At 45.4% G+C, this 25,655-nt stretch overlaps 1 protein-coding gene across 1 annotated transcript in view; it reads right to left on the bottom strand.

Annotated features, from left to right (window-relative positions):
- The window catches only part of Fam124a (family with sequence similarity 124 member A), a 56,629-nt gene extending 32,158 nt beyond the window's left edge, over positions 1–24,471 (bottom strand). Inside the window, exons 1-2 of the mRNA XM_051160671.1 lie at positions 24,313–24,471; positions 16,021–16,052 (exon numbers count right to left, since the gene is read on the bottom strand). Of these exons, the coding sequence (XP_051016628.1) occupies positions 16,021–16,052; positions 24,313–24,374 (94 nt within the window). The 5' untranslated portion in view covers positions 24,375–24,471. The remainder of the gene's footprint in view (positions 1–16,020; positions 16,053–24,312) is intronic.
- Positions 24,472–25,655: the final 1,184 nt, after the last annotated feature.

The raw sequence follows: 25,655 nt of genomic DNA, 5'->3' as shown, positions 1-25,655 counted from the left end.
TAATCCAGAAAGACAGACTGACATGCCCACAGGAGATGACTACTTCCAAATGGCGGCAAGGATGTAGGTTTCCCTTTTCCACAATTTGTCTACCTGGAGGCCCCACATCTGCAGATCCCTGGCTCATTGCTTTAAAGACAGAAAAATGCAAGAATCACATTCTGAAGTTATTTCATTTCACCTTACAGGGAAGAAATGTTCTGAAGGGCAAGGCTTTCTACTCCATAGCAGTGCTGGTAGGGATGGTGACCGATGGCAACCGATGGTGACCCCTCTATGCTGCCATCTCCCAGAAGGGCCCCCACCTCCTCCACTGTGACATATGTTACCTCAATGTCCCCCAGTCTGGGGCCCACAGCAGATTAACTATAGAAGGGCAGAGAAAGACTCATAGTTGAAAGACTCACAACTGCAAAAAGAATGCTGCTCTTCCCCGCACAGGTTCAAGGACTCAGCTTCTCTTTATGAGATGTGAGTGATGATGCCACAAGGGGTTTAGAGGTAAAATGAAGAGAAAAGAGAGAGCGAAGATGGGTGGCCCATTTCTCCCCACCCATAGCCACCGTGCTGCACAAAACAAGTTTAAGAAACATGCAGAAAGAGGAGAGGAAGGAGGAAGGACGCTTATAGACTGAGCCTCCTCCGTCAGTTCTGACCTGGGGACTTCGTGAACATTCCTCAAGCCCTTCTGATCTGCTAGCCCGTCGTGCGTTAAAGGCAGCAGCAACCGGGATTGCAGACCGGAAACTGCCCACTGCAGTGGGAGCTACTTTCCACGAAGCCTGTTCATAGCCCTGATGCTCTTGTGGCTGCTGCTGCTCCGTGAAAATGACAGGAGCAGAAAAGACTTCAACATGAGGAGCTCCACACCACAAGAGTCTCTGTGTTTACCAGCTACTCCGCACAGCACTCTTGCTCACTGTCTATATACAGTATGCCTGCGTGCAGGGCCTCTGTGTGTGTCTACCTGCATGTATATATCCCGTTTGCATATTAACTCACAATGTTTATGAGGCATCTGCTTACTCTTCGGTGCCACTGGGAGAGTGAAATGGTCCCTAGTGATGAGAAGAAGGGGCTGTGAGCTTTACAAACAGAGCATCTTTATCCGGTAGGAGTTCACTCTCATAATGGATGTATGCGAACTGAGTAGGGATGTTCCTGGCCATCGTGTTTACAATAGTGAGAGTGGAAGGCGACCTGAAGGGTCCTACTTTAGGCACTGGTGACTGTGACTAAACCACACCCAGAAGCACAATGAAATAAACACTGTATGGGTGCTCAAACTGCTACAGAAGGGTCTTCTAGTATAGACTGTCATTATAGTATATTATGGTATAGATGATCATTAAAAATATGCAAAGGTAGACAATAAATGACAAGCAATGGATTTTCTGGGTGGGATTCTAGGTTTTAACCTCTTTATTATTTTGCATTTTCTGAATTAAAAACAACAAACAAACAAAAATCCAATGGTTATGAACTATTTGGGCAATAAAATTCTTTTTATAATGAGAAATGTCACAGTCACATCAGCTACTAACTTTTCTTCCCTTCCTTGGGGTCCTGACAACATTGGTAGAGACAAGAAATTCCTGAGGGGCCACTTGTGTTCTCTGGGAAGATTTAAGCAGGGGAGTCTGGTTCCATTTTTCTTTTTCTTCCTTAGTAGAAAATTTGAACTAACTTTCAGTTAGTTCAAGAATGAAAACTTTGGAGCCACATCTCCTGTTTTTGAAGCCAGAAGGATTCCACTGTATTTTGAAAATTAGATCTGAGCATAGCAGAACATCAGAGGGGTTGCCTGTGTGGTAAGGTCTTTATCCTTTGATTTCCTGACACACAGCTCTGCTTACTGCTTTTTTTCTTCTCAGCTGTCAAAACAGCATCACTGTCTAGCTTTTGTCTCCCATGCAGAGAAAACACGAGCCCTGCATCATCAAACAGTGTGGTATACAAATGCTTCAGGCTGTGTTCCATTATCTGAGAGACTGCGCTAGCTACTTCCATCACTGTTCAAGGAGATGCTGGCGCCACTTGTCAAAAAGAACTCCAAAACCTAAGAGACGTGTTTCACGTTTTAAAGGAGACCATTCTTAGTGGAAATAATTAGGTACTTATCAAGTGAGCACATTTTCTAAGCAGACGTTAAGCAAATCAGAGACCCACAATGCTAGCTAGCGTCTAAGTGTAGGAGTCATAAGCATTAGCCTGGGCTAGCCCAGGCTCCTCAAACTTTCACTACACAATCAAGTGGGGCCTGACATTCTGCATCTGAGGCAGCAGGGCTCCAACACAGTAACTACATGCGTTCCTCCAGGCTCTGAACAGCATCTTCGGGGAGCTGACAAAATGTGGGGCCACAGAGGCTACCACAACCTCCTAGTGGTGGCTAAGCCTCTGGTGGACTCGCTACAATACCCAGACCAATCTGAGAGTGTTATCGACAAGCTACTAAAGGACTCCATTCCTAAAAGGACGGTCTAGGAACGTGCCAGATGTCTCCAAGTCGAAGCCACCATGCTTGTCCCGTGAAAGCCTGGTGTGCCGGGTGTGGAAAGAGCTGCCCCAGCAGATTCTTTTTCCCCTCAGTGTTGAGTGAGGCTGCTGTTTCCGTGGGTGGGTGGGTGGGGTGGGTAGTTAAATAAAGACACTGTCATAGCTAGGTACAGGACCAGCAGCTTTAGACATCCCAGATGATCACATCAGTATACACAGCAGAGACTTCTAAGTAAAGTTTTTAAACAGACAGCCTCTGTGGAACAACAAGGAAGTAAGATGGCTTTTTCTGACATCAGCATCTAAGTGGCTTCTTACTGGACTCTGCAGCCACGCCCTCACCCAAGAGGAAGCGTGTTGCTGCTAATGTCATTGCCTAACACCAAGAGCCACGCACAAGAGCCCCGCATAGGGCTGTAGTCATCCATCTATCTATACAGTAACTCACCTGACACTCTCTTGTGAACCCCCTTGCACACACACACCATCCTTGTGCCAGGGAAAGATCTTAAACACCTGAAAAACTGAGGCACTAAGTGTGGGTTTCATTTGCTGGACGCTGGTTAATTAACCTCATGTCACAGTAGAGTAGAAACTCAAAACCCTAAGCATTACTGTAGTGGATATGAACATGATTTTGTTTTGATCCCAAGTGTGGGATGGGGAACAGACTTGTGAGAGAGCAGGTGATGTTTATCCACTAGAAGACGAACCACCTTGTGCAGGGGGCTTGGTTTTTACCAGCTGAAACACATCTTAGTGCAGACTCTGAGAGGAGATTATATATATGAGCCCAAAACTGAAGGCGGGGCTTTTTTTTTTGGGTCTTGGTATTGTTTGGCTGTTCATTGCTCCGCTTTGAGATGCTCCTAGAGAGAACCGCTCCAGAGAACGCTTCAGGGCTCCGGGTTCCGGCTGCTGCTCCAGGTACCAGCAGCAACTTTGGTGGAATTGCTAGTCTGCTGAAATCCTGCGGGCTACGCCAGGGGATTTGCTCCAAAGAACTGACTATAAAAATAAAATCTAGTTCTCCTGTTCCCATCAACCTCCCTTCTCTTCTATCTACGGTAGGTGGGTTGGAAAGGAGGTGTAAGAATTAAAGAACCCCAGATAAAGTAGATTTGGAAGAAGTCAAAGCCTACACATCCCCTCCATCCAGAAATGAGTGTGTCCTTTCCCAGTGCTACAACAGCCTTTAGGAAAGGAGGAAGTAGAAGATCAAGGAAAGTGTGGTGGATCTACTAGAGAGAGGCACAGAAGTGCCACAGCCAACATCATCTAAAACTCTGCACCTAGCTGAGCGGACACTGGAGGTTTTCCCTTGAGGGTTTCTCTGTGGCAGGGACAGCCATGTGAGCTTCCATCTACATCTGTGCACACTGCCGTTCTTTGCTGATCGTGAGGTCAGCAGAGCCAATGGCGGGAGAAGGATTCTTCGTGAGGAGACTGAATAGAGTTTTTGTTAGCTTTTATGGAGTAAGACTCTGAAGAAGATTTGTCTTGAGAATCACAATTATGGGTCAGAACCAGAAGAGGAACGTGACTGTGATGTTTTCAACCAGACCGGAGTTACATTTGATGCCGCTAGGTCTTCCAAAAAACGCTCTCATCTTCCTTTTGAGGGAGAGGCGTGATGACAATAGCTCTAAGGTAAGACGAGTTTCACTAAGTGATCCCCTCCTATAAACAGGAAGAATACGATATCTCTTGTGCTGCAGAGCCTCTGTGGAGCTCCCACACAGCATGAGCTGAGGAAGGCAGGAGGCTCTCTGTCTCTGCTATCCACTCTTTTCAAGGAAACCACAGGGGGCTGGCTCGCTTCTCCCCCAACAGGGTGTGGGCTTCAGGAATGTAGCCGGTGTAAGATGTCAGTCTATGATGCTTGGGACTGCAAGAGGAAGCAGAAACCCCCGAGAAATCAAAAGGAGATAATCTGCAGGAAAAGATCTCTCAGGACAGGAGGCACACCCGCCCCAGGCCCGGCATCATAGTAGGAATGACAAGCCTGGTTGTGGCTCCTGGCCGGCTTCAGTGTCTTGCAGCCAGCACCAATGCCTAAACTTTCTAATGGGAAAACACCCATAAATCTTGATTGTTCTTTCCTTGTGGTAAGGAGCCAGGAGGAGGAGAGCTGGCAGATGCCTTGAGTTTGGAACTGGGGCCATTTTAGGCCCAAATAGGGAAGGTCCTGAAAAATGACCTTAAATATAGCTAGTTAACTGTTTGCCTGTTTCCTACTCTGGGGCCAGAGATCCTTAAGAGAATGTCATATGTTCCTAAAATATGTAAACTGTAAGTTTCTAGTACCTTCTAAGAGCAATTCTCAAGTGTGATTATAATTTTTATCTGAATGGAAATATCCAATCACACGGGATCAGATCAGCAGCCTTACATGGCACGCTTAATTTTTTTCCTAGCATAATTATTGTTTTCCTTCCACCCTGTTTATAAAATTTGCCCCTTTTATTCAAACCACTTAAGAATGCAAATCATGCCTCATGGCTGGGTGATCTCACCAGAGCTCTGGAAACACGGGCTTAAAATTCTGAGGGTGAATGGAATTCCTTATCCTTTATTTCACTGAAATCCTCCTAGGGCCACAGTGTGCTGAGCTTTTCAGAAAGCACGAAAGTGGAGCTGGCTTTCTCCAGCAGCCTACAAAGGGGCAAACTGGCTATTTGTAACTGGGGGCCCGGGTGGGGAATTCACCCCACGAAAGGAAGCCACACGTTAAAGAAACCCCTCAGCCACGCACCCTCTCCCGTGGTTGGAGGGTGTCACAACTATGAGTAAAATGAGATTTCAGGCCCAGGAAGAAGAGGCACACCCCATGGCTCAGTCTTCTGTGCCCTCAGATCTGGGCAATGAGGAGAATAAAAAGCAGTCCTGCCCTCTAGCTATCCTTGGCTTGCAGTCAGCCAACAGTACGGAGAAGCTGGGCTTTGTCCAGTCTCAAGAAAATCCTTTTCCCAAAGTCTGGTGTTTAGACAAAAGCCAGACACACACACACACACACACACACACACACACACACACACACACACACACACACACACACACACACACACACACACACCACCCCCAGGACTTGAGAACCCAGTCCCTACCTCTCCTTATCTGTGGCAAAAGGGACCTGTGGCTCTTAAATTAACAAATGCCTGTGGTGCCTAGTAGCATAGCAAGGCCTATGCTTGCTTCTAGGTTCCTTCAGTCCCTCCTCACAACACTTCAAAGCCCTTCTCCCCAGCTTACCGGTTCTCCTCCTCCTTGGTACCTTCCCTTAAAACCCTGGAAAAGTTGCCCCATTGCTTCTCTCTGCTTTCCCAAGACACAGCCTTGGTGGCTCCGAATAAACTTTTCCCGTTTCACCCGTTGACCTCTCTGGGCTGGAGGCTCTTCCGTTTGCCTTGGATATATGACTCCTCTCCCTATGGGAAGCCAACCCAATAGATATACCCCAAGCGTTACCGTCAGCCTGCAGACCTTGTTAGCATCTGGTAGCCCGTGACGGGATGTCATCACCTGTAGCCACCAGGTGTGTGCCAGATGCACTTCGGCTGCACACCAGATATGAGGGCCAACCTGCCACCTTGCTTCTCCCTTACTCTCATTCACTCTCTTTCTTGCCCTCCTGTCTGTCTGTCTGTCTGTCTCTCTGGTCCCCCTGGGTACCCCACTCCCACTTCTATCTCTCCCCACGCTTCTACAACAAATCTCTCCATATCAGATCTGTTATGTCTCACTCTATTTATTTATAATGATAACAGACCTTGTAGGAACACCCTCTTCAGGAACCAAACCAACTCATTTCCTAACACCAAGCGCTCCAATCCCTTTCCTACCCTGTTCCCTCTCTTCAACCTCTTCCGCTGTCTATGCTATTTCCCGTTCTGAGTGAGCTTTAAGCATCCTCCTTTGGGTCCTCCCTGATATCATCTTTGGGGCTGTGAATTGTAGTATGTTTATCCTGTACTATATGGCTAAAATCTGCCTATAAGTGAGCACATACCATGTGTGTCTTTCTGTGTCTGGTTTGCCTTCCTCCTGCAGTCTGGTATCTTCTGCTCTCAGTTCCCTCTTAAAGTTTTTTCTCTTCCACTCAGAGCTGCCTGCTCTGCCCCATGCCGCAGCTGCCGCCAGGGTTCTGCCCAAACTGCAGACACGGTTGGGATGAGTGCTAGACTCTGCCTGGTCAAAGTAAGGTCAAGTCTCCCAAATCCCTTCTCCATGTGAAAAATCTCTCAGAGCGTCTGGGTCTGGCAGCTGAAGGCTGGATGCTGATCTGTGTGGCAGCCGATGATTTAATGCTGTCCTGAATGGCAGCGGAAGACCCACGACTGCCTCCAGTCAAGCCATCCAGACCATGGAAGCCTAGGGCGGCCATCCAGGTAGCAGGCAAGCCTGTCACTTCAATTGATACACAGCCCATTCAGATTATACCACCTACTCTGATTTATCATTTTCAGATCTCTGGTGGTATTGGTCAACTAACAAGCTTTAACAACAACAACACCCCACCCAGTGTCAGCAGGAAGTAGACATAGAAAAGATGACGTCACCCTTATCATCCATTATCAACCAAAAGGCTGGAATGTTAGGTCTCAAACCCAAGACAAATAGCTAAGGTGCCTATTTAACATATTAAAGCAGATTCTGGAAGCCAGGTCCTCCCAGAATCCCTCAGTCCCTGTTACAGGGTCCTCTTTGCTGGCATACCTCACCCTCTACCCCCAACTCTCCAGTCCAGGGGCTGGGCTGCCCTTCCCCGAGCTGCTCTTCCCTACATAATCCAGCCGTTTGGGCTACATCGGTCCTTTCTACCCTTTGAGCATCTTGCTCTCCTGACTCTCCCCTTTCTCCTCCCCCATCTCTTCGCCTGGTTAAGGTTATGTTCACTCTGAAGTCTCTGCCTCTGCCTCTGTCTGTAGTCTCCCTTTTATGCCCAATAAACTTTCTCCTCCACCATACCTAGAAGCAGTTATGTCCTCCTGTTTTACTTTTATTTTTTTCATTCAGGCTTGATTCCTTCTGCCCTCACATTGGAATAAACACTACAGGCCCCATACATGTTTACTTCCTTGTATTTATTATTATTATTATTATTATTATTAGTCAAAGGGAGAAAAAGAAAAAGGCCCTGGCTCTTCCTGCTTCTCCCTGCACATGTATAAGGCAACAACTGAACCTGCTGGTCACACAGAGGGACCACACCCAGTCCTCATAGTGGAGAGAGGTGCCCACAACAGAATCTTTAGGGCAATGACACACTTGTCACCCCTGTCCCTTCTCTACCCTTTGAGTGTGACTATCTAGGTCATGGGAGAGCATATTGTGTCACGGTGATATTTGTGTTTTCCATGGTCCACGTTAGGCTTAATATTATGAAATCTTTTCAGAAAGTGCACTCTCTTTCAAGGACCACCGAAGGGGCCTTCTGCATGTGGGTGGGGCCAAGATTCTGTTCGTGGCTGGTTAGGAGCAGAGTCAGGCCAGGTGCTGAGCTAAAGCAGCTGGCTGTGGCCCACCAGTATTCTTTTTTTTTTTTTACTATCAGGAAAGTGTTGCTGACCCCTCAGAACTGGATATCAACATCTGACGAGATTGGCTAGAGGCATAAGAAAAGATTATTAGGTAATGTCTTTGAGAAAACTTTAAAAGTAAAGGCTGGGGCCAGAAATGCAGCTCAGTACTCCCCTGCTATGGGAACTGTTGACCCGTTGATGCTCCATAGACCAGAATTCCCCTGTCTTGTCCTGGGGAAGAGGAAGGCCGGAGCCTGGTGCCAGAGGAGGAACTTGATTCCCAGGTAGAAAGGCTGAACAGGAGAGACTTGATGGGCTGGACCACACACTGAGCCAGGCTGCTTAGCTAGGCTTACTCTGGACTTTACTAACCTAAAACTCACGAAGGACTTGGGCTTCCTCATCCTAGTGTGGCCACATTAAGAAACAACAATTGACCAAGTAAACAAGCGAACCCTCCTCTCTGCTCCTTACTGTAACCTGTGTCTTTTAATTGGTGTATGAGGATGGGTGGCTGAGCCTGGCTTGTTAGGGCTGCCAGGCTTTGGCCCTAAGTACTCTGGTAACACTCCAGCCCTCCTCTTCTCTTTTTCCCATTGAGAATGAGGATGGGAGGATGGTTGTGGTGGCAGTGGCCATCTTGTATCTCTTAGGCAACTTTAAGGTTGCAAGCCAACAGCTAAGCATGGTGTAGCAGAAGGACTGAAAATGCTCCCCAGACCCGCACTGCCTCCTTGGCTGCATTCACTTTAATGATAGAGCAGACGAAATCTCTACTTGCTTAGCGATTACTTTTCTTTATCCTTTATAGCCAAACCTACACCCTGATAGAAGCACACACTGTGTATGAGGTCTGGTGAGTGAGAAGCGAACACCACAACTTCAGGCAAAGGAAGAACAGTGGCTCAGTACTGATCTCAGCTGCCCTAAAGGATAACCCCGGACTGCAACTAAGATGGAAGAAGACATAAACATGCAAACCAAATGACCAGGTTCGCTGCCTAGAGAGGTGCTTTGTTGAGAGCACACGTCCAGCACTGGCAGTGGGTAGGCAGTTTAGAGATACTACTCCAGAGGAAGTGCAATGTCTGGGTCAAACAGGAGTGAAGATGGCAGTCCGGAGAGCGGTTCAGGAGGCTTAGCTGTGCATCAGCCAGCAGGGAACTCTTCTCGCGATTATAATAGCTTTAATAACCGAGGGGCAATGCTGCGTCTTCAGTCAGCTGGAATGATCAGGTATTGCTCACGGCAGTCATTCCTACTAACAAGTAGTGTCTGGCACTAAATTGCAGGTCTTAGGTACTCAGCAGAGGAAAACCAAGCTACAACAGCAATAAACACAGTGATCAAATTAAGCATCTCTCCGCTTGGGAGTTACTTAGAGTTGAAAGTTTAACAGGATCACGAGAGAGGGCAGAGAAATTCATCATTTACCAAATCAAAAGAGTCAAGGCTTTCATTGTAAGACAATTGTTTAGGGTAATTGTAAAACAAATGTTCAATCAATATGAACAGCTTTGATGTAATTAATGCTTTTAATCACTCCAAGTCCTGCTTAGGCACGAGGCATAGTTCCTCATGTGTACAGTTATACTTGTGTTTTTATATTGAGTATAAGCACCTTTCAATGTCCAGAGTATTCAAATGAAACATTTTTCTATTAATTGTTATTACATTTAATAATCGCTTATAAGGCAGGAATTACAAAAATAGGAAGATGGACAAATAAAAATGTCTACAACCTGGGATAGAGGAATAGCTCAGTGAGGTTGCTTGCTTATCGAGGCTCAGACTGAGTATAATTTCTAAAATCACTAAATGTCTACTCCTTTTAGCTAGATCTGAAGTGCAGGGATGAAAGCTAAGTTGCCTAATTATAGCTTCTGTTGGTATTATTGGTATTGTTATGACTCACTCCACAGCAGTTTTCAGAGTAGGGTGTCCCCTCCAAGTTGGAAGGGGATATCTGCCTGCAGAGACAGTAGTACAAGTTAGAAAAGTACTCAGAGGTGTCAGCTGAACCCTATGGGGGCAGCACTGGCTCTGAGTTTTCTCTTATCCTTCATGTAGTAGGGATTGGAGTGTTTGGTGTTAAGAAATGAGTCGATTTGTCTCCTGAAGAGGGCGTTCCTAGAAGGTTTGCAGGCTGACGGTAGAGCTTGGGGCATATCTTTTGGGTTGGCTTTCCATAGGGAGGAGCCATATATCTAAGGTAAAGGAAGAGGCTGCTGCCCAGAGTTAGAGTTTCCCATATCACATTCTTTGCAAAAAAGACTCCGTTGGTGATCCCTACTTATGATCAAAGCATGTGCTACATAGATGTTCTCTGTGATGCTGAGCCCCAGACGACTGTTAAGACAGCCTTGAGTCCTCAATGGAAACATTCAAATCTGGAAGAACCTGGAGCAATATACTCAAAGTTCTGAAGACCAAGGCTGTCACTCTAGACTACCGCAACCAGGACTTTACCTATCTGTCATAGTTAAAGGAGAAAGGAAAATGTCCCATTATACAAATAGGTTAAAATAATTCACACCCACCAAATCAGTACTAGTGAAAATACTGAATCAGTATTTTGAACTGAAGAGTGGTGTAAGTATAGCCAAGAGACTCGACAAGGAAAACAAATGGAGCTATAATTACTGACATACAAAGTAGAACTAAGAACACAAGCAACAAAACAACAGCAACAACAAATGCCCAAACACAAACACAATAATAGGGCTGCAGCCAAGATATAATTTTCAGTAATAACTTTAAATATTAATGGCTTCAACTCTCTAATCAAAAGACACAGGCTAACTAAATATATTAAGAAACAAATCCCACTTTTCTATTGATTACAAGAAACCCACCTTTAAAGTTAAGCACCACCTTATAGTAAAGGGATAGAAAAAAAGTATTCCAAACAAACAAGAGGAGGAAACAAGCAGGCATTGCCATCCTAACATCTGGCAAAATAGATTTTAAACTAAAACTAACCAGAAAAGATTTTTTTAAAGGGACACTTCATTCTACTCAAGGGAACAATTAACCAAGAAGACACTACTATCCTACACTCATATGCACCAAACTCTGGTGCACCTAATTTCATTAAAAAGCGCATTATTGGACTTACAGACACAGATAAACATCAGCACATCAATAGTAGGTAGTTTTAATACCTCACTTTCTCTAGTAGATTATCTGAACAAAAAAAAAAAAAAAAAAAAAAAAAAAAAAAAAAAAAAAAAAAAAGAAAAGTGAGAAACAACAGAATTAAATGACATCATATATAAATGAACCTAATATATTCACAGAATATTCCGCCCAAACATCAAATAATATACATTCTACCCAATAGCTCATCAAAGTTTCTCTAAAACAAATCACATTCTGGGACACAAAGCAAATCTCAACAAATTCAGAATATTGAGATAACTTCCTGTATACTATCTGTCAATAATGTAACAAACTTAAAGATTGATAGCAAACAAATAAACAACAACAGCAATAACAACTTGTTTCATTAACTACACAGCTCATGGAATTGAACAGGGCATTACTGAATGATGAATGGGTCAAAGAAAAAAAATCAGGAAAAAAATTCCTGGAAGTAGATGGAAATGAAAACACAACAGAACAAAAGCCCCGGGATACCTTAAAGCACCCTCTGAGACAAATTTAGAGCTCTAAGCACCCCTCCATCAGAAAAAGCACAAATAAATGACTCAATGATGCAATTCAAGAATTTGGAAAAACAAGAGTAAACCAAGCTCAAATCCAGTGGACATCAAGAAATAATAAAAACCAGAGCAGTAATTAAAGAAACAGAAATAAACAGTGCAAAGAAGAGATAAATCTAGGATCTGCTCCTTTGAGAAGATAAGATCTGCAGACCCTTGTCCCAATTAACCAAAAAAGAAGCTTCAAATGAACAGAATCAGAAATGAACAAGGAAACATTACAACAGATACCAAACATATTCAGAGTTGTGTGCAGGAATGCTTAAAAATCTGTACTCCATTAAGGTGGAAAACCTTAGAGGACACGGGTACATTTCTAGGTTTAGCCAAGCCACCCAAGTTAAATTAAGATGAGGCCAACAGCTGAAGCAGACCCAGGACAAACAAAGAGATAGAAACACCTAAGAAAAACACAGGCTTAGATGCGCTCGTAGCAGAAAGGGAAGGAAACAAAAATAACCCCTGAAATCTTCCTACAAATCCAGTAATCTTCTAATGCCAAAGTCAGGTAAAGACACAACAAAAGAGAAAACCATAGGCCAATAATATAGATGAAAAAAATCCTCAGTAAAATATTTGCAAATCAAATACAGGTATATATATAAAAAAAATCATCCACCATGATCAAGTTGGCTTTATCCCAAAGATGCAGGGATGGTTCATCATACATACATACACAGGTATAATAAATCATGTAAGTGGCTTAAAGACAAAAATTGAATGATGATTTTAATAGACACAGAAAAGGCCTTTGACAACATCTAATGCGCCTTTTGCCTAGGATGGAGTAGGACTAGAGGGAACATTTCTCAACATAATAAAGGCTATATGTGGCAAACTGGTAGCCAACATTACTCTAAAGGGAGAAAAAAAAAAAAAAACCCTCAAAATAAGCCCATTAAAATCAAGAATGAGGCAGGGCTGTCTCTTTTATAGTGCTTGAAGCTGAAGCTGGAGCAATAAGACCAGAACAGAAAAACAAGCCAAACTACCTCTATTTAAAGATGATATGATACACACAAAAGATCCCAAGGGCTCCATCAAAAATATCTAGAAACGCTCGACAATTCAGGCAAGTGGCAGAGTATGAAATCAACTTACCAAAAAAAAAAAAAAAAAAAAATCAGAACCTTTTCGATACATCATCAACAAACACACTGGGAAAGAGATGGTTGACACACTCACATTCACAGTCTCATCAAAGGAAATAGACTAACTAGGGATGAATCTACACAAGGAGGTGGAAACCTTGTGTCTCTGAAGATGGAGATCAAGGAAATGGAAGGATAACTTGTGACCATGGATCACTAGAATTAACACTGTCATAATGACTATGCTATCAGAAGTAATTTGTAGATTCAATCCAATCCTAATCAAAATCCCAGAATCCTAATCAATCTTCACAGAAATAGAAAAAAAAAATTCTAAAATTTATATGGAACAACAACAACAAAATGACCCCAAAACAATCCTAAGCAAAAAGAACAATACTGAACGGATTATTGTTCTAGGTTTCAAGATATATTACGTAGCCACAGTGACAAAACATTTGCTAGTTCCCTAAAAGCAAACATATGAACTAATGGAGCAAAATAGAAGACACAAATATGAGTACATATAACTACAGCTGACTGACATTTTACAAACATGCCAAAAACATACACCGGAGAAAGAACAGCATTTTCAACAAGTGTTGCCGGGGAAACTGGATGTACACATGTAAAAGTAACAAATAGATAAGACCTGTATCTATCACCCTGCACAAAAACTAACTCCAGACATAGCAAAGGCCTTAACCTGAAACCTGAAACCCTGAAACTGCTAGAAGAAAACAGTTCACACCTTACATGATACAGATGCAGGAGAAGACTTTGGGAATAGGACTCCATTTGCCCAGGAGTTAAGGCACCCGTTGGTAAGTGGGACTTCATAAAACTAAAAACTTCTGCACAGCTAAGGAAACAAAAATCAACTGAGTGAAGAAGGAGCCCGTAGAATGGGAGAGAATCTTTCCCAGCCATACTTCTGACAGAGAATTAATATCCAGTATATATAAAGAACTCAAAGCAAAAAACTCAAGAAAACAAATGATCCAGCTTGAAAATGGGTTTTTGATATAAACACAGGATCTCAAAAGATGAAATAAAAATGAACAAGAAACATTTCAAAAAAGTATTCATTATCCTTAGCAATTAGGGAATGGCAAATCAAAACATCTGAGATTTCATCTCGCCTCAGGATCAACAAAACAACTGACAACAAATGCTGGTGAGGATGTGAGGAAAAGGGACTCTCATTCACTGTTGGTGGGACTGCAAGACCAGTGTGGAGAACTCTCGAAAGGTTAAAAATAGACCTACCCTATGGCAAAGCTACACCACTCTTTGGCATACGCCCAAAGGACTCTACATTTTATTCCACAGACACTTGATCAGCCATTTCTTTGATGCTTTTATTCACAATAGCTAGGAAACGGAAACCAATAAAATAATCATCCAATCAATGAATGGATAATAGAAACGTGGTACACATACGCACTGAAATACTACTCAGATGTAGAGAAAAATGAGATCATAAAATTTGCAGGTAAATAGATGGATCTAGAAACTACTATACTGAGTGATGTAACCCAGACCCACAGAGACAAATGCCACATGTTCCTCTCTTGTCTGTGGTGCCTAGCTCCAAATATTCAGGTGAGAGTATATAATCGGGAGTAACTGCAGAAACCAGGAAAGTAAAAGGATCATGGTGCGTATGGGAAGGAGCTCTAAAGATAGCAGCATGTGAGGGATATGAAGGGGGGAAATAGGAAAACCAGAGGAGAGGTCCTATAACTAGTGCGGGGATGTCAATCCAGGAGGAAAGGGAGGGAGGAGGGATACATAACATGAAGGATGTTTGAAAAAGGCATAGGGAATTTATCTAAAATTACATGTAAAATATAAGTATATGTGTACACACACATATACACGTTTAAAGGAACTTATACCACTTTGGGCTGGCTATAGTACCCCACCCAAGAGCCAAAGACTGCCTAACAAAAAGCCTAGTACCAGATATGGGAAACTCCCTCTGAGTTATTGGGCAGGGAGTTCAAGATGCTCCCCAAACAATATATGCTATTGGTACTGCCCTTGGTTGCCTCCCAGAGGTTGAAGGTAAGTCCTTGTTGCTGAGGACACCACACATTTTGGACACAGGACCAGGAGAACTTGACATGAAATTGACCTGAACACCCCCTCCCTGAGAACTAGCCTTTATAGTACTAGAAGGCACGATGAAAGGTGCTGAGAGCAGCAAGGACAATAGTCCTACTCAGCTGTGACACCTATGAACCACAGCAATGACCAGCATGACAAGGTACCCCTACAGGTGCAATAGTGGCACCTAATCTTAGCAGTAACCAACAGCCGTTTAATTAATTGGCTGCAAGGCCCACTGAACAGGGGGGAAGTCCTATCTGGTACTGTAAACCTAGCCAACCACAAGCGGAGGTCATGGATTTTAGAGAAGAACCTACCACTGACACTTTGCTAAACAAGCACAGTTCCAAACTATACCTTAACTACCTACCTTCATATACACAGTTAAGTGTCGATCTTACCCTAAGCAAAAAAAAAAAAGTTCTTTTTGCAGGAGGAGACCATTACAGGAAGCACAGCTAGTCAAAATGCAGAGAAAGTATACTACTACGGGGTACGGGGTGCCCAGCCCCAGCTTATACATCCGCAAGGGGGTGGAGAGACTGTAAGAGGCAGGAGAGCTTGCGGTGACGTCACTGTACCTTTTAGCTATGACACATGAAATGTCAACAACATGGCTGCCTCCCAAGACCTGAACCATTCTAACACCAGCTGACATCCCAACATAGATGGGGGAACTCTCATGGGGGCCCCACCCCTACCTGAGGAGCTACATGCAATTAACAAATCCCGAGAGACGGAGAATTAGTCTTCTCCAGGGATGAAGCACCTCATTAGCTTGCCCGATCTTAACAGTCAGCCCTAACAATGTATACACGCAACAAGAGCGCATGGGCCGAGCAGCCTGTATTTATATTTCTTGTTTTTATGTATATGTCACAACTTGTTTATATGTATATATAACAACAATGGGTAAAGAAGAGGAGGGTATGAATTTGGAAGGGAGTTGGGGGGTACATGGGAGGGGTAGGAAGGAGGAGAGCAAGCAGGAAATGATGTAATTATATTTTAATTAAAAAAAATTTTTTTTAAAAAGACAACCTTGAAGGACAGTCAGAGAATACTTACTGCTCGTGGAGGACAGATGGCTGTAGTCAGACCTGAAACACAAGGCATAAGAAGGATTAGACGTCGCTTTCCTTTATCCCAATGAACCATTTGAGTGAGCCAAGGGCTTCCTTAGCGATGGCAACTTGGTAGTTAGTCGTACCGTTTGCCTGCTGAAGCGGTCATGGGTGAGGCTTCTTTTTTGGGCAAATCAGTGCCATGCTTGAACTTTGAAAGCAAAACTGGGGCCTTCATGTATGGCTCTTTTGGTGACCCTGTGGGATTCTCGGGCCCTCTAAATTTGCTGTAGAGTTTTTGAATGTTTCTTTTTCTCATGAGAAAGCCTCCAGCAGATTCACAACTCCCCAAAAGGTGACGCTTCCTGCCAAGGAGCACTTTTCCAGGGTTCACACAGCACCACTGCAGTGCCTCTTTGCTGACAGGATGCTGACAGGAAGCCCTGAGGAAGGAGGCCCAAACTTGGCTGGGGAGGAGGGGAGTGTCCACGTGTGTCCACACTACAGTGAGGACCTTCAGCACAGGGCATTTCAGTGGATTCCATTCCTAAGCCTGGTGGACAGGAGAGTCATGGGGTGCGGCCTGGGATGGAGAGGGAGGGTTGAGCAGAAGTGATCCGTGTGGGGTTTATGCTGGTAACTCTGTGGCTATATGGAATGCTGGCAAGGACCTGCCCTGCCTCGGCATGTCCCTACCTCACAGGGGCAGGACTGTAGGGACTTTCCTCTTTGGCAAGGACTTTGGTGTAGACGCTGTTTATGCTCTTGCACCCTAAAGTCATTCTCAGTAGGCAATTAATCCCTTGGGGTGGGGGGTGCATGGATTCATGGTGCCTGTGGCTAGGGGATGTAGTTACACAAAGAACCTGCAACCTTGTGTTCATTTTTATAGGCATGTACTCCTTCTATTAACTTAGTCTCCGGTTGCCTTTCTTGAATTATCCAATTTTCACTCCATTTACCACATTTTACAATCGCGTGTAAAACTTTTTCTAAGCTTTTATGTGTTCAAATCACTACAGTGCTCAGACCAGATGTTGCCTCGATTCATGGGTAAGAAACAAAACGGAAGGGGAAGGACCCTGGTTTTCTGTTTTCAAATGAAATGTTTCAATAGTCAAAATGCCATTAATGTTTCCAATTGGAAAGAATAAAAACCGCTAAAGGGATTTGCATCCCCCTCTTTATAAACTGCACTCACATACCCACCAAATTCTATTTTACTAATTGTCTTATTAGTTGCAGTGACAAAATACTTGATAAAAGTGTCTTAAGGGAGGGAGGGAGAGTCTGACTGAGGTGGGAAAGAGGGCAAGGCAACTGGCCAAATTGTGTACAAACAGGAAGTGGAGAGAGAGGAATGCTGGCCTGGCACTCAGCTCACTTCCTCCGGTTTCCCTTTCTATTCAGCCCAGGACCTCAGCCTGTGGGATGGTGCCACCCACCATCCCTGGCAGCATTGCCACTGATATGTCCGGCCTGTGGCTCCTAGGCAATTCTAAGTCAGGTCAGTTGACCTAATCTTTCCAACTGGGAAGTGAAAGCGACATTATCTGTAAGGAGACCAGGAAGTGAGGAAGGACAAGGGTTCGGACTCACTGGGCAGAGTGGATGATGGGTAATGAGCAAGTAGGGTGGGTTGGGCTAGGGCATAGTGCCATATTGGCTGAGGGAAATGAAAGCATCAAGGATTGGTGACATCCTGAATCCCAGGGTTTCCGCACCCGGCATTGGCACCTTCAATTCCTTCTGGTGCCAGACAGAACAGAAGCAGCACTGAAGACACTGAAAAGTCTAATTATAATAAAGTACAGTGAAGGCCCAGCATGCATTCAGTGTATATATTTGGTAGCAAAGCTCTTCCATCACACCATGATCATCTTAGGCTGGCCAGACTTCCCAGAAATTGCATGACTATTCAAATATGACATGGAAAGTGTAACATTACTATGCCTACCATAGCAAAAATGTGTCAGTTTTCTCAGCTAGGATTTGCCAAAGATGAGCTTCCGGGAGGCAGGCATTGTAAAGCTCTGCATGCAGACGGGTATAGATGCATAATGGAAATTACATTGAAACCACAGTTAAGAATCTTGAAGCGCATTGGTAATATTTTAGGATAAGTGCTAGCGAAAAAGGACACCCTTCCACGAAGTCCCCCCAAATCTCTGGAGACTCACAGAAATGTTGGGGTTAGGCTTGCCAACTGGCCAGTCTGTGACAGACTTGGAACTCCAATTCCTTCACGCAGCGGCCGATCTGCACAGCGCCATTCCGATCACGTCTGACTTTCAATGACATCTATGCTCACCAGTTAAGACACAAAACCCTGTTACCATACAGGGAGGTCTCTGACCAGTCTGCAGTCTTTACTCCATTAAAACCAGTCAAACCAAAGGGGCATCTAAAACTTCACCTCGCTCTCCAGCCTCTGGCTCTAATTTGCGCAGTTGCCATAACGATAGAGCTGACAGCTTTGAACTGCTCTTTTCCTAGGTACCACTTTAGATGAAGCGAGGCACTGCAATTCGTTCAACCCCTTCTTGTTCCTGGCTGTCCACACTTACAAAATACAGGGCAACGAGATATTTATGAATGATGCTTTCTATTTGCTTTCCTGTCCTTAGAAAAGTTGCCACGATTGAGAATATAGACTGAGTCAAGGTATTTCCACGTCTGTAGCTCATATTATAAATGAGATTATTTAATGGCATTGCCAGTGAACGACAAACTGTAAAGCTTAAGACAACTTCATGAAGAAATAGATTAAGATAATTTTAGAAAACAGTCAGGTACTTGACCAGACTGCTTGAAGGACTTAGTGCTCCCCAAATTTATTTAGGGTGGGTAGGGACAGTATGAGATTTCTGTTTGTTGGTCTCAAATCAGAAAGCGTTCCTCCCCCCCCCCAAAAAAAAAGAAAGTGTTTCCCTGCTAACTCTGCACTTGAGATGCAAGCCTTCCAGAGTGGAGCATGAAAGGTGAACTTAGGAATTTTAGCATGTAAATTCTTGAACCTATACTGTAGATGGCATATAATAAATAATACAAGGCTTATTCTCTCATACCCGATATATATATATACATATATAAAAACATTTAAGATATATATTTCCAAATATTGTTTTTATTTAATATCTGTGCTAATAATAAAAAGTTACTTATATCCAGACTGTATATTAATTGCATGACTTGGGATTATACGGGAAGGCATTCTGCAGTTCAGATAGTTCACCATTGCTGGAGGTCTACTAGGCAATTTGCACGTATGTTCATTTTATATAAATGAGTATCATTCTAAATTCTCCTTTCCAGGAAGATTATGGCATAATTAACTGATCTTGGCCTTCCTGTCAAACTGACCTTCCTGTTGATGCAAACGCATGGCTCTCTGTGTCATGTCCATGGACTTCCCCTGCTTATTCTCGGTGCACTAACTTGAACGCCACAGTGACAGAGCCAACTAGCCTTGGACACAAACTATACACAGGGCACAACTACAAGGTCATTTTGCCCTCTATATAAGATTTCCTGTTTAAAAAAAAAAAAGCTGGACCATTTAAAACGTTATTGTACCTACTCTCTTCCATCCACCTAGTTCACTTCTCAGTCCTTGCTTCTTTTCTTAGGCCAAAGAGGAGTATTGGATGTAGTTTCCTTAAAGATGTGCCACTGCCATGGGCCAAATGATCAGTGACAGATGACACAGAGGCAGAAGTCCCCTGATGCCAGACCAAACTCCTGAAGGAAAACAATTCACTAGACATGGCTTGGTAGAGGCTGTGTCTTGGAGACTCACTAATGAAACTGCCGTTGCTGGCACTGGCTTTTATTTGTATTTTCAAGGAACTGCCTGTCCCTCTGTTAAGAAGTTCTGTGTCATAAGCTGCTTTGCCAATGTCAGCAGTGGCTTGCTAGTTTCTCCTAACAGCAGACAGAATCACAGGCCAGTTTTCCAGCAGAGCTTCCAAACAACGCGGGTTGCACAGAACACTAGTGTGCCTTTAGTCTTGGCCTGCACTAGGTAGGCAAGTCAGAAAAGGCAGCATTTCCTCCTACAGAAAGCAAGGACTGACTCTAGGTGAAATCTGAGAGTTGCTAGAAGTTGAAGACTTGGGCTGCAGACCAATAAGCCGTATGCCCATTGAGTTGCTGCAACCTGCTCGTAAAATAATAATAATGACAATACCAAGGTTGGCATGGACGTTCTCAATGATGAGCAGGTTCCTTAAGGTGTGTAAAGGCATCTGGGTGTCTACTGTGCAGGATAAAGAATGCATGGAGCTTGGTGTAGGGGGCGGCGCATGCCTGTAATCCCAGCACTTGGGAGGCTGAGGCAGGGACATTCTAAATAGGAGGCCACCTAAGTTACATAATACGACTCTGTCCGAAAATAAAAGGAGAATCTGTGACCATGATGTCACCATTGCTATTCTGTTAAGCTCTAACTTTGGTATTTGGAGAGTTCTTTGTCCCAACAGTATGATGAGAAATCCTCCTGGGCTCACGCTGACTGATGCCAGACACTACTCCAGGGGTTTTAAACGAATACACCCATTTGATCTTTACAATAACTCTTTCAAAAGAGATATTACTGTCTCCATCATATAGAGGGGGAAACTGAAGGCAGAGAGGGTAAGCAAGTGGCTCGTGGTCTCACACTTCCTAAGCGGGGCCAGGGCTTGAGTACAAGCAGGCTGACTCTAACTTCCAAAATGACCAGCCCAGCCTGCCCGCTGCCAACAGGACCTGCAGAGTTTCTTAGAATCCTATCTCTGATCCGAAAGCACAGAAGCACAATGGACCTAAAGCAATAACCTACAGTCCTTGGCTTTGCGTGCTGGTCTGCACATACACATAGCAATGATCACCCTTCTCCCAGTCTATGGGGAGCTCAAGTAGCCAGGGACTCAGTCTGACCCCAGGCTGCAGGGAAAGAAGCAGCCTCCCAGTGAGCTCCCATTCACCACTGCCCATCCAAATCCCTTTCAGACCTCCACTGGGTGCACTGTGTTTACATAGCGTGGAAGTCTTATCTTCCCTTCCATTTGTCCCTCTCCTATGCAAAGCTGACCCATCCATATGGGGTCTGGAGTCTGCCTCCTCAGAATGTAGATGGGATGTACGGTCAAAGTGTTCCCTTGCAGGAGAATTCTTTCTATGGACACTGATTGTTTAGTCAGAGCCCCGCCCAGGGAATTCACCTCCCCTCCCTGTCTGGCTACTGCTTTTTCACTCCTCACTTTTCTGGGTAATCTTCTAGACAAATGGCTCAGCTCGCACGCTTTCCTCAGCTTCCACTCCTTTCTGGAGCCCATCTCATCTGCTTCCCACAATCACTGCTCTTCGTTATCTCCATTAATAAAACAATATTCACACTCCTTAACATAATGAGATTCTCAGTCAGACAATATTGACCTTTGTTCCTACAAAACTTAACCCCCTCTTGGCTCTAGGACAGCCCGTCCCTCCTTCCTGGGCTCTGCCCTCAGTTTCCCTGCCTTTGCTTGATATTTCAGTGCAGTGGCTTCTCAAGGCTGAGCTGGTTACGAACTCAGTGAGCCAACAAAGCATGTAGGGGCTTAGAAAGACAGGCGTCATCCAGAGGATGCTGCGTAAATGCTCTCTGTGACCTTCAGTTGAGTTCATCTCTCGCAGGGCTCCAAGAGCAGTTTCGAAGCTATCACATTAGACCTCCACACTAAACCCCAAAGATACCCACTGGCTGGCTGCCCCCCTTCAGACTGACACCGACACATCCACATTCTCTCCTAACTTGGTTTAGAAGAGATCAATGGGCCTACTTTGAGAATCCAACTAAAATATTTTTCTTCTCGTCCAACTTTACCAGGTCTATTATTTTGCATACTCCTTGAAGCCATTTGTGAACCCCAAATTAAGGACAGATATCCCAGTGGATAGGTCACTTGAGCTGGGTTTTGAGAGAGGGAGTAGAATTTCACCAGATAGATAGGCATGCCAGGCAGGAATGGCAGAGCTGGCAGAAGGGCCAGTTTGGCAAAAGTGTGGCATCAGAAAAACCTGCCAGCATGGCCAGGTCAGATAGGAAGGTAACACCTGAGGAGAAGCAGCTAGCACAAAGGAGCTAACAATCCAAGGCCACACTCAATTCTTGCCCTTGATAGACAGAAGTGCTGTAAACATTTGGAAGGGACAATACTGAGGAAATCCTGGCATGGGGTACGCCTGAAAACCCAGTTCTTGGGGAGGGAGGCCGGAAGATTGGGCCTTACAGTTATCATCGACTCCTTAGCGATGTCAAGTTCAACCAGGACTACACGAGACCATGTTTCAAACAACAGCAAAATCAACAACAAAAGACGCAGCAAACAATTAATGTGTGGGCGCTGTGTGCTTTGTGTTCAGCTAAGGTAGAAGAGAAAGGGAAGACTCCAGAAAAAAATGAGCCAACTATTAACAGAGCTTTTGACAGCTAAAGTCAAGTTCAAAGTATAGAGAGGTCAATAGCAAATACAAGGCTAATGGTCACAAATGGAAACTTCTGTACAAAATAAAATCGCTTTACATTTGAAATTTGCTAGTGATGCACTTAGAATTCTTTGAACAATTCCATCCTGGTACAGCAACATTCTTTAATGAGAAGCAGGAAACAGAAGCTTGGGTGTCTCTGTATTAGCCAGACCTTCCCAGGAGTCCTGGTAGCTCTCTTACTAGCCTGGCTGGGGTTGGGGTGGGGTGAAGATACCCCTCAGAGACAGCACCCACATCCTCTTCTCCCAGGCAAGGCCCATTGGCAAACATGTGCTTTAGGGAAGCCCTGCAAGTTGGAAATTTGTGGAAAAGTGGCTGCTGCACAGCAGTTACAAAGAGCTGGCAAATCTTGCTTTGTTTCTTCTAGTCATGGCTCAGCTAACCATGGGGATACCGAAGTTGATTAAAACAAAACAAAACAGCAGCGTGAGTTAGTGAAAGACATAGCAGGCACACAGAGGAAGGGGATGCAGGCTATCCTGATGAGACCTAATAGGCTGTTGCCAGACAGTTGAGGTAGGAGCCCCCTCCCACACACATCAGAGGTCTAGGGGTGGGGAACAGGTAGAAGAGGGAGAGTGGGTGGGAATGGGAAGATAGGAGGGAGGGGATAACAATCAGGATGTAAAGTGAATAAATTATAATAAATAAAATATACATTAAAAAAAAAAAGAATTCTTTTCCATGGTGCCTGAAGGCTTAGGTTGGAACTCCAGCACCACAAAAAGGAGAGAAACAAAGTTGACAAGTGTCACATCAACAAAATTGAAGCAAAAGCAAGGGTAAGCCTTGGATACCATGGCTGGATGACAGAGAGGGCCCACTGTGGGGAAGAGTGCAGGTCCAGAGTTAGAGTAGGGGTAGGGGTGGTAGCCGAGGCTGCAAGGAATAGGTGGGGTTGGGAGGCAGGAAGAGGTTGGGGGACAATTTCTTGGGCTAGGTCACAACCCCAAGGTCCACTCTGGCACAGGCCTCTCTCCATGTTCTCAGTAGTTTGCCAAATCCTAAAATTAGCTTGAAACCTCTCCACCTTCCAAGAATTCCGAGGTCTTCTGTAGTCTGGGGTAGCCTCTGACCTCCAGCTGGATTTCTCTAGATAGGAAAAGACAGGCTTTCCTACCGGGGTAGCACTTGCATCCTGGATGTCTGTGCACAGGAAAAATCCTTTAGATAGGAGCTGGGTGGAAACCATTACGGGACATTCGTTTCTGAAAATGCATTTGTCTTTTGTCCTAGTCAGGAAAACTGCTGTTGGGGGAGGAATAATTAGCCTCCAAAGGTTTGAGCTAATTACTTGAATCCGTTGAAGCACACAAGACCCCACTGCAGCTTCCTGCTGGTACCCTAGGCTGGCAGGATGGAGAGGCCGCTCAGCAGCACCGTATAAGTGTGAGTGAGACATAGTCCTCTTAGCCGGCTTCGGGTTTTGCGGAGTGTTTTCCGTGTGCCAGGCGTTCCACCCTCTCCACCTGCTTTCCTAGTCTTCAGGACCGGACTCCCTGGGGCTCCCTGGGGTTCCCAGCTGGTGGAAACAGGTGCAGCCACATCTCTAGCTGACAGGGGCTGAACCTGGCACCGAGGGCCATAGGGCTGCGAGGAATGTAGCTGAGCCTCGGGTCCCACCACCTTCCAGCCGCGGGTGGGGGCTCTTCCCGCCCCTCCCCACCTTGCCCCAGGCAGCCACAGACCACGCCGCTGGCCCGAAGATACTGAACCCCAACCCAGGGACTGCTCTGGGGGCTCGGGCTCCGGAGCGCAAGTCCTGGGCGCCCGCCTGGCTCACCCTCCGGTCTCGGCGCCAGAGTCCACGCAGTCCTCCTCCTCCTCGGCCGCCTTCGGGTTCATGGCGCGCGTGCCCGCCGCGCTCCCTCCACTCCGGGTCCCTCCGAGCGCCTCGTACCCGGGACCGGCCAGGACCCGGCCCCCGGAGCCAGCCGCTCGCTCGCCGCGCCCTCTCGCGGCCGCGCCCTCCCCGCCCTCCGCTCTGCCCTGCGCGGGCGCTCCCGGGTGCCACTAGGCGAGGACCCGAGCGTGTGCACGGGATGCGCGCGTGTGCACGAGCGCGAGCGTGAGCGTGAGTGGGGGAGGCGTGTAAAATGGCCTATGTCCATGAGCGTGGGGTGCAGTAGGCGTACAGTGTTTACCTTGCACCCCCTGGCTAAAGTGCCCGGCGGCCGTGCGTTCTATAGTAAATGGTGCCGGCAGTTTGTGAGTGTACCCAGCAAAGCTGCCCTCCCCTGGGCCCACAGCAAAGAGTCCGGAGTCCTCGGGGTTGCCCAGAGATTTTCCAGCGCCAGTCTGTGAACAACACCGGGAAAACACCCACCAGCACAACCGGGGCAGGGTGCAAAGTCTTTCTATTTGGGGACCAGTTAAAACAGCTGGGAGTTTTCTTCCTGGTTTCTTAGAACTGTAGACACTGAATTCATTATCACTTTGTTCAGGGCACAGACCTGGCTTCTCACTGACCCAACTTGCTAGCGCATGCATTCTTTTGTTATCTGTCTTAAAACAAAACAAAACAAAACAAAACAAAACGACACCAAGAGCGCTGGATGTGTGTGCATTCAAGGGAGCTGACAGCAAAGGGATGGTGGAAATTGTTAAACTCCACCATCCCTGAGGGTGAGTTAATGATTGAGGTAGCCGGAGGTCATTTTCACTTTAGTAGGCTGGGGTGAGGCTACTTGGTCCTGGTGGTGAGGTTAAGAACAACTTAGACGTAATTCCCTACATTTATTTGGAGGGGAGTAGTGGTGTTTGTTGTATAAGGTTGCTTTCAGACGGTACTAGTCAGATTTCTCTTATGGAACAGAACTGATAGAACGAATGTGTGTATTTAAACCGAGGATTCATTAAGATGGCTTAAGGGCAGCGGCTGTCTCCTGACAGTAACGCCAAGAATGCAGTGGGTAGTGAGTACATGAGACTGTCTCAGCAGTCCCATTCTGGGGCTAGGGTCCCGGATGATCCCTAGACAGCTCCTGGTCTTCAGTCTACATCGGAATCCCCAAGAAGCTGGTTCTAATACCAGGGATGAAGGAATGCCTCGCAGCAGAGTAGATGAATTTGCTGGTAAGAATAAGGACACACAGGCAAAAAGCAAATGCGTCCCTATTCCTTGTT

The sequence above is a fragment of the Acomys russatus genome, chromosome 18 (assembly GCF_903995435.1).
Source record: "Acomys russatus chromosome 18, mAcoRus1.1, whole genome shotgun sequence".
Taxonomy (NCBI): domain Eukaryota; kingdom Metazoa; phylum Chordata; class Mammalia; order Rodentia; family Muridae; genus Acomys; species Acomys russatus.
This window is presented reverse-complemented; position numbering and strand designations above follow the sequence as displayed.